Source organism: Convolutriloba macropyga, chromosome 3 (genome assembly GCF_964194025.1).
Source record: "Convolutriloba macropyga chromosome 3, txConMacr16.3, whole genome shotgun sequence".
Classification (NCBI taxonomy): domain Eukaryota; kingdom Metazoa; phylum Xenacoelomorpha; order Acoela; family Convolutidae; genus Convolutriloba; species Convolutriloba macropyga.
The window spans coordinates 211,884-221,883 of NC_134470.1; the positions used below are offsets into that span (position 1 = coordinate 211,884).

Below are 10,000 nucleotides of genomic sequence, written 5' to 3' on the forward strand. Positions count from 1 at the left end.
GTTACAAAGTTGGTGACACGCATGAGGTAGAGGTTCGAACCCTAGTACGGCAGTTTCTTTTTTGTAAGATTTCCGGTGAATGCGGTGAAAAAAAATTTTTCACCGCAAAATTCAACGCAATTCTTACAAAAAATCACCGCTTTCAGCGCATTCAACGCTAAAAGATGCCGGGTTTTTTTCACCACTATTCACCACTAATCTTACATTATTTTTTGACAAAACCTAGACCCGGGCACACACACACCCAACGAAACACACACACACACACACACATAACCACACCACACACACACACACACACACACACACACACACACACAAACACACCAACACACACACACACACACACACACACACAAACACACACATACAAGCACACGACACACACACACACACACAGACACATACACACACACACGACGCACACACACAGAGATACACACACAAGCAGCAATACACACACATGCACGCACACACACACACATACACACACACGCCACCCACACGCACACACACACACACACACACACACACACAAATGCACAAACTCACACATGCATGCACATGCACGCAAGCACGCACAGACACAAACCACACAAAATCTTACACAAGCACAAGCACACACACACATTTACGAACACACATACACGCGCGCCACACACACACGCAACACACACAGAAATGCACAATCACACACCACACACATGCGTGCATATGCACGCACGCACGCATGTACGCACACACACACACATGTATACAATCACACACCACACACATGCGTGCATATGCACGCACGCACGCACGTACGCACACACACACACACATGTATACACACACAAACACACACACACACACACACACGCACGCACACACACACACAGAGACACATACACACATGGTATTTATAATTCGAGCGTTGTTTGACCTTTTGACATCTATACATTTCTTGACCTCCTCTTGTTTTTCAGAATAAGCCAAACTGTCCCAGAGGTCAAACATTGCTCAAAAGTTGTATTTGAAGTAAAAACAATGTAAGCGTTTTTCAAGAGAAATGAACGAGATTTTAGTATACCGTGTTTGATGAAAAGATTGGTCGCCAAAAATTTTTTGAGGAGCCTAAACATAATTTTGAGCATATAAATTTCTGCACTTCTCTTTTTCTGTGGTTCATATTGTATGCAAACATAGCCATGGCTCATTTCAATTCTGTAAACCCATTTGAATTTCACTTATTTTATTTTTTATTGACCATTTGATTGCACTGAATCCAACTGGAATGCGTTATATTACAAGAATTTTATTATTTCAAGTTATTCACGATGACATCTGAAAAACATGGTGTCACATTTTTTTTCTAAGCCTCGTCATTTACCGACCGAAACGTCTTTGTGGCATGTCAAAATTTTTACTATTGTCGGCTATTGAATTGAGTTCCTTTGAAAAACAATTTTTGAAAATTCATGATTCCGATTTTAAGACTTAACTTTTGAATTTAGTGTGAATCCAATTGATTTCTTTTTTTTTGACAACAAAAGACTAAATTGTCCGACAAGCCTCAGAATAGCTCATTGTTTTTTTCATAATGCAAATTTTGCAAAATTTGAAATTTCTACAGAACGTCTCTAAACGTCTCTAAACTATTCCAATTTTTAATTACATAATTTTGGGAAATGCTAAAATTTTTGAAGAAATAAATGTCATACTTCTCCTCCATTATATTTAAAAAATATTAATGAGATGCTTCTAGCTTTTATTGTTTATGTCATGTTGTTTGCTGTAAAAGAAAAAGTAACAATAAACACAAAATAATTAATTTGATTTCGCGTTCCCGCTAAAACGATGTAAAAATGCAATGCAACCGCCTAACTGTACCTGCAAAAAATTTGCATCCCGTAGCCTCTGTTTTTTCATTCTTGGTTTTTGAACTTTTTTGTCAGTCTGCTTAAATATTGTATTAAGTTTATACGTCCGTTTTTGTCATATAAGTATAATTACTTTGTTGTTACTAATCAGGGCATTAGAAAATTGTTTTCTTTCTCCGAAAAAAATTTTTGTGGCCCGACTCATCAATCAAGCTACGTATTAGAAAAACCAGTACAACCTTTCCACTCGAAGCAAAAGTCAAAGATGTAGTAAACTTTTAAAGTACATTCTTTTCTATCCGTTATTTTTTTCCTAAAATCCCTGGAGTATGCATATTCTTGTAGCATACAAACTAAGTTAAGTTGGGTAAAGAAGTCAGATTGAGAAAGCTCTGACTCCTTTGCTCTCATTTTTTCCCCATTACTTCGGACCCAAATCCTACCAAGAACTTACCCCTTATTAGCCATTTTCCCTCTGACTAAGTAACTAACCACCTTCCCGTCCAAAACTACCCCACTCTTAGTATGAAGCATAATCAAAGTTAAATAACACGAAAGACCTCACTAGAAAGTGCTGAGAGAGAGAAAGTATAACAGATGGGAAAGAAAAAAGTGGGCCGCAAAATAAAACAAAAATAATAAAGCTAATTAAAAATAAAACAAAAACTAAGTACAAAAATAATAAAACTAAGTTACTGTTAACATTAGGTACGTGTCTATTAATGTTATTTACGTAAATCGAAACCAGAATCTGATTGAGGATTTTTATAACAAAAATTACAACCAGGCAAAAAACTTTTTGTAGAAAATTCAGAAGAACATTTCATTTGGAGAACCGATTAATACTTGCAATTGTCATCTCTATGCATCAAAAGAGTTATAAAGACTGTTCAAAGGAAAAACTAAGCAAGATATATACTGTTCAATTTACTTCATCAGCCTAACTGATCTGAAAAAAAAGTGAAGGAGAATATGGAGAAAAGATATCAAACTCTAGAGAACCACTCTTGACCTCATGAATTGTTGTCTGTTCAACAGTTTCTCTTACATACTAGGAAGAGTAAGGCTCTAAGAGAATGGCCCTCTGAGATTTGCCTATTTACCTGAACCATGAAAGTTAGAAAACGAAAACTATCAGGCAAAGTCAGTAGTAAGGAAAACCTTTTAAAGGACTTTTAAAGGACTAATATAAATGCTACAAATTTTGCTTGAAAAAAATTACAAAAGAGGAAAGTAAAGAACACAAAGTCAATGTGCTAACGATTACAAGTGTCACGACCTAAAAATTGTACTGAAGAGGCATTTCAGAAATATGTGGATCAACCTTCATTGGCCATTTTTTTCATTGTTTCTCGTACACAAACTAAGATTGATACCGATCAAATCAAAAGTCCAACAATAACCCACATAACAATTTCAACGTAGCGACAACTATGTTTACTTAATGCAAATATTGCAAAGTTTTTGTTCTCTACAAAGCTTTTTTTACTCTAAATATTTTAACTGATAATAACTTGTCAGTGAATTCTAATTTTCGAAATTAATAAATCTCATATTTCTTTGTTTTTAAATTTTCCAAAATATTCCATTGTTAAGTTAGCTTTTTTATGATAAAGTGTCTGAAGCATGAATGTCACACCTATAAGCCAATATAGAAAAAAATAATAATTAGATGCTTTGAGCATTTATTGTTCATGTCATGTTGTTGACAAAAATTGTAAAAGAAAAAGACAATTAGCACAAAGTAATTAATTTAAAATTGCATTCCAGCTAAGAGACTGCAAATATGCAATGAAACCGCCTAAATTTTTCCCGCAAAAAATATTTCATCCTGTAGCCTTTGTTTCTGCGGAGGCTTTGTCATAGAAGCTCTTTTTTATCTTGTGAACACTTTTAGGACCTTAGAGCAGCATATTATTGTTCCACAAAAAAATTGTCACACAACTCGTCAATCTATTTAGGTATTGGAAAAACCAATACAGATTCTCCACTAGAAGCCAAACGACAAAGATATAGTAAACTTATAACGTACTTGCCTTATTATCCGGGAATTTTCTTAGGTTTTCTCGGAGAATGCATGTTTTTGGAGTATTCATTATAAGCTGAGTTGGATAAAGAAATGAAGCCTCTCAGAAAGTGAAGTCTCTTACCCATTTTAGCCTCATTATTTTTCAATGCGTCTGACCCAAATTCTACCATAAAACTACCCCTACCTAATTGCCCTTTATCTATCTTATTAACTACCTGACCAACCAAAACCAATCACTTATTTGTATGGGGTATAATCAGAGTTCAACAACAAAATTGACTTCACAAAGAACTGCTGCGAGAGAAACAGAGTGAGTAAGAGAGAGAGAGAGAGAGAGAGAAATCGGTTTGAAAGTTGACTGAGAAATTGAAAGTTCAGAGAAAAAAAGAAACGTTAAAATCAGAATCTGATGACAAAATATTGCAATCGGACAAAAAAGACATAGCAGTAATCTCTAGACGTAGCGTTATCTCGAGGAGGTATCAGACACGAATGGCATCTGATCAGCCAGTCCGAGACCAAAAAACCTCTGGTCACACTAAACCGTGCCAAAATTTTTCCTGCGCTCGTAGTGCGCTTGAATTAATCTGTGACAAGCCTCATGTTCACTCGAAAAATTTTTACCACGCATATGAAGTGCGCTAGAAATGACCTGAAATTAGGCCAATCTGCACTTCATTATAAAACCAAAATGCGCTCAAAGTCATTTCTAATCAGGACCATATGCGCTCCGCACCATTTCCGATAAGGCATTTGTTTTCCTCAAGTGTGCTTGAATCTGCCAATGATCAGACTTTCCAGACCAAAGTAAACTCTTATCAGACCGTCTCCAGACAATGGTCCAGACTATACTGCGCTCGGACTGCCGTCCACGCCCTGTAATTTCCTTCTGGAAACAGATGGGTGTGCGCTCGAGTGGGTCTGATCAGAGGGTCTGGGGTCTGGACCTGAACCTGTTGAATATTTAATTGTCTGGGGGGTCTGGACCTGAACCTGGGGAATATTTAATTGTCTGGGGGTCTGGACCTGAACCTGGGGAATCTTTAATGTTCTGGGGGTCTGGACCTGAGCCTGGAAAATATTTAATGTTCGGGGGTTCTGGACCTCAACCTGGGGATTATTTAATTGTCTCTTGCCAGCCCATCCTGCTCTCGAATAGGAATCCGATCTGACAAACAAGTACCATGAATGGTGTCTTGTCAGACAATCGTGCGCTTGAATTACTCCGACCAGAACAGCGCTTATCTTTGAAAATAGACAAAATAGGGGAGCTTTCCATAAAAATTCCAATTTTTTGTCTATAATTTTTATAAACGAGACCAGTTTTTGTTAGCAGCTAAACATTTAGCTCTAACCAACCAATACTCTCAACGAATTTATGATTACATCAAAATTGTACTGTTGACTTTCGGTAAAGCCAGTATCTCTTAATCAGGCAATTAAATAAAAATCCAGAGAAAAAATCTTTCAGTATAGTCGGACCCATTTGCGCCAATGATCAGACTTTGGAGATCAAAGTAAACTCTTATCAGACCGTCTCCAGACCATGGTCCAGACTATAGTGCAATCGAACTGCCGTCCATTCCCTGTAATTTCCTTCTGGAAACAAGGGTGTGCGGTCGAGTGGGTCTGATCAGAGGGTCTAGGGTCTGGACCTGAACTGGGGAATATTTAATTGTCGGGGGGGTCTGGACCTGAAACTGGGGAATATTTAATTGTCTGGGGGGTCTGGACCTGAACCTGGGGAATCTTTAATGTTCTGGGGGTCTTGACCTGAGCCTGGGGAATATTTAATGTTCGTGGGGTCTGGACCTGAGCCCGGGGAATCTTTAATGTTCGGGGATTCTGGACCTCAACCTGGGGATTATTTAATTGTCTCTTGCCAGCCCATCCTGCTCTCGAATAGGAATCCGATCTGACAAACATGTACCATGACTGGTGTCTTGTCAGACAATCGTGCGCTTGAATTACTCCGACCAGAACAGCGCTTATCTTTGAAAATAGACAAAATAGGGGAGCTTTCCATAAAAATTCCAATTTTTTATTTATAATATTTTTAAACGAGACCAGTTTTCGTTAGCAGCTAAACATTTTAGCTCTAACCAACCAATACTCTCAACGAATTTATGATTACATCAAAAATGTACTGTTGGCTTTCGGTAAAGCCAGTATCTCTTCATCAGGCAATTAACAAAAAATCCAGAGAAAAAATCTTTCATTATAGTCGGACCCATTTGCGCCAATGATCAGACTTTGGAGACCAGAGTAAACTCTTATCAGACCGTCACCAGACCATGGTCCAGACTATAGTGCAATCGAACTGCCGTCCATTCCCTGTAATTTCCTTCTGGAAACAAGGGTGTGCGGTCGAGTGGGTCCGATCAGAGGGTCTGGGGTCTGGACCTGAACTGGGGAATATTTAATTGTCTGGGGGGTCTGGACCTGAACCTGGGGAATATTTAATTGTCTGGGGGGTCTGGACCTGAACCTGGGGAATCTTTAATGTTCTGGGGGTCTGGACCTGAGCCTGGGGAATATTTAATGTTCGTGGGGTCTGGACCTGAGCCCGGAGAATCTTTAATGTTTGGGGGTTCTGGACCTCAACCTGGGGATTGTTTAATTGTCTCTTGCCAGCCCATCCTGCTCTCGAATAGGAATCCGATCTGACAAACATGTACCATGAATGGTGTCTTGTCAGACAATCGTGCGCTTGAATTACTCCGACCAGAACATCGCTTGTCTTTGAAAACAGACAAAATTGGGGAGCTTTGAAAAAAAATTCCCTACCTTTTTATTTATAATTTTTTTAAACGAGACCAGTTTTTGTTAGCAGCTAAACATCTTAGCTCTAACCAACCAATACTCTCAAGGAATTTATGATTACATCAAAATTGTACTGTTGGGTTTCGGTAAAGCCAGTATCTCTTAATCAGGCAATTAACAAAAAATCCAGAGAAAAAATCTTTCAGTATATTCGAACCCATTTGCGCCAATGATCAGACTTTGGAGACCAAAAAAAACTCTTATCAGACGGTCTCCAGACCATGGTCCAGATAATAGTGCAATCGAACTGCCGTCCATGCCCTGTAATTTCCTTCTGGAAACAGAAGGGTGTGCGGTCGAGTGGGTCTGATCAGAGGGTCTGGGGTCTGGACCTGAACGTGGGGAATATTTAATTGTCTGGGGGGTCTGGACCTGAACCTGGGGAATATTTAATTGTCGGGGGGTCTGGACCTGAACCTGGGGAATCTTTAATGTTCTGGGGGTCTGGACCTGAGCCTGGGGAATATTTAATGTTCGGGGGGTCTGGACCTGAGCCCGGGGAATCTTTAATGTCCGGGGGGTTCTGGACCTCAACCTGGGGATTATTGAATTGTCTCTTGCCAGCCCATCCTGCTCTCGAATAGGAATCTGATCTGACAAACATGTACCTTGAATGGTCTCTTGTCAGACAATCGTGCGCTTGAATTACTCGTGCGCTTGAAGAACAGTGCTTATCTTTAATAATAGACAAAATTGGGGAGCTTTGCATAAAAATTCACTACTTTTTATTTATAATTACTTTTAAACGAAACCAGTGTTTGTTAGCAGCTGAACATCTTGGCTCTAACCAACCAATACTCTCAAGGAAGTTTTGATTACAGCAAATTTTGTACTGTTGGCTTTCGGTAGAGCCAGTATTTTTTAATCAAACAGTTAACAAAAATCCAGAGACAAAAAATTTCAGTTTGGCCATACACACTCGCAATGTTATCTGATTAGACCCAATGGAACTCAGATTTGTCTCTGTTCAGATTCGAACTTGCTCGAGTCAGTCTCTTATTAGACTATCCTGTGTTTTTAAAGTAACCAAACCCTGTAATTTCGAGCGTATAATTCACAGGTTGTGAGCTCGAGTGGGTGTGATCATAAGTAAATTCGGACAAGCACCTTGTCCTGGCAAGCGTGTAGCGATGCTTTCTTTCGACAAAGCCAAGAATATCTAAAAACGGCAATAATGGAGTTTTGGCGTAAATTGAAAAACCGACAAATAATTCGACCGTGTTACATCGGAACTATTGTTTTCCTCAACGCAGGTAATTTCTGCTCGTAAACGAAGATTTCTAATGCTTACATTTGCTGTTCAATTTTTTTTTAATTGAACGAAACTTCCTCCAATGTTTGTTTTGTCTACAACTATGTCCAGACATTGATTCCTCGTATCCATGAGTGCCACTGGGAACACACGAATTGAGTTTTGCAGTGAGTTTATAGCTACAGAGGTTGTTAAGTACATCAAAGTCTCTCTAAGGGGCTCAAAAGTGAACACTTTTCTTCCCAGTTTTGCAGCAGATAAGCTAAAACAAACATTTTAAGCAGCAGAGTCAATCGGCTTTGAAGAATCTCATGCATTTTTTAGCAATAAATCAGAGAATCGGGTATACTATATACTCTGTAAAATTCTGAAATATTATCAACTGAGGGTTTTTGCAGCGTAATAACGTCTGCAACCTCTGAGCTATCTTCATCTAGTCAGATCAATGAGATTTTTAATTTGTTCTGTGTTTAGTTTTGTAGAGTGATCAATTAATTAATCACTCTACAAAACTAAACACAAATTTGATTGAACAAATCGAAAATCTCAATCAACTGACTAGCTCAACACAGCTCAGAAGTTGCAGAGGTCATTACGCTGCAAACACCCTAAAATGCACTAAAAATGTTACCCACTCAGAAATGCCAATCGAACTCTCATATAGAAAAAATGACTGTCTTTATCAAAGCGAGTCTGTTTTTTTGGTTTAAATTTTTGATGTTATAGTTAATTAACTTCAGCTGTGTAAAATACCCAAAGAAATTGAAGCGCTGATTCACGCTGATATTTTCTCATGAATTATCAGGAAGTTTACAATATATGGGGTTTACGTTGTGGAATGTGGCAAAAAGGGAACATTTATACAGAATCTTTGTAGCTAAATTCTACAAATTAGCGCATTAGTAATTATGTTCCATTTGCTGCACTCTGGCGTGCGTCTTTCTTACGTTCCAGAAAGGGTTTCTTAGGACTAAGGGTTCCTAAAAATATTGGGATTTATGAACTTACAAGCAAATTTGGTAAAATGACATCATTTTACCATCACTCCGCAGAAAAAAGTATTGATTTCGGGTGGGTTATGAAGAAGCGTAGAAAAATAGTCAGTGAGAATTTAAAAATAGCCAGATTATTAACGCAATTAGAACTAACTTTGCTTTGTTTGCAGATAGGATAGAGATTGAACTTGGTTTTTCACCTATTGCTCTGCTCAAAAAATTCTATAGTTGTTGTTTTGTAACTCCACTGTAGCCGGTCCGCTGTAGTCAGCCCGGTTGAGAGAAGGAGGAGGGGAACACACCCAAAAAATACTGGAAAATCTCAAAAAGTTGTTCGCAACAGTTGATTTTTTTTCCGAGAGTTTTAACCTATTTTATCTATTTTAGCTCTCGAAACATCTTCTGATCAGACTATCGTGCGCTCGAAACGTCCTCTGATCAGATTAAAGTGCGTTCGAAACGTCGCTCTGATCAGACTAAAGTGCGTTCGAAACGTCGCTCTGATCACATTAAGGTGCTTTTGAAACGACATCTGATCAGACTAAAGTGCGTTTGAAACGTCGCTCTGATCACATTAAAGTGCTTTTGAAACGACATCTGATCAGATTAGTGTGCTCTCAAAGTATTCTCTGATCAGACTAGTGTGCGCTCGAAACTGTCTGTGATCAGACAAGTTCTAGACAATTGTCCAGAGTAAAGGGCGCTCGAAGCCTTTTCCAGACCATGTAATTCGAGCGCACCAGGAACATGTGCGCTCCCGAATGTTGTCTGATCAGGGGTCACTTCGGACTGCCGACCTCAACCTGGGGTGCCGACTTAACCTGTTTGCGCCAATTTTTTGTTAAAATAGGACTGAAATTTAAGTTTTGACTTAATGCTGCTGACTTTATGGTGGTAAAAACTATCCGAGATCAATTACTGATTGTTACTGCGTGTTCTGAAAAGAACCAGATTTGTAAATTCACTCGTCGCTTTACCAGTTTTGTCCGTTGTCTTTGTGAGAAGTTTTTTGACGTTCCGTTGTTTATTTATGGCATTT

At 38.7% G+C, this 10,000-nt stretch overlaps 1 protein-coding gene across 1 annotated transcript in view; it reads right to left on the reverse strand.

The window, feature by feature from the left end:
• Positions 1-10,000, reverse strand: part of LOC142335820 (uncharacterized) — a 61,320-nt gene that overhangs the window by 15,095 nt on the left and 36,225 nt on the right. The window contains exon 4 of the mRNA XM_075384149.1: positions 8,030-8,228. Within this exon, the coding sequence (XP_075240264.1) occupies positions 8,030-8,228 (199 nt within the window). The remainder of the gene's footprint in view (positions 1-8,029; positions 8,229-10,000) is intronic.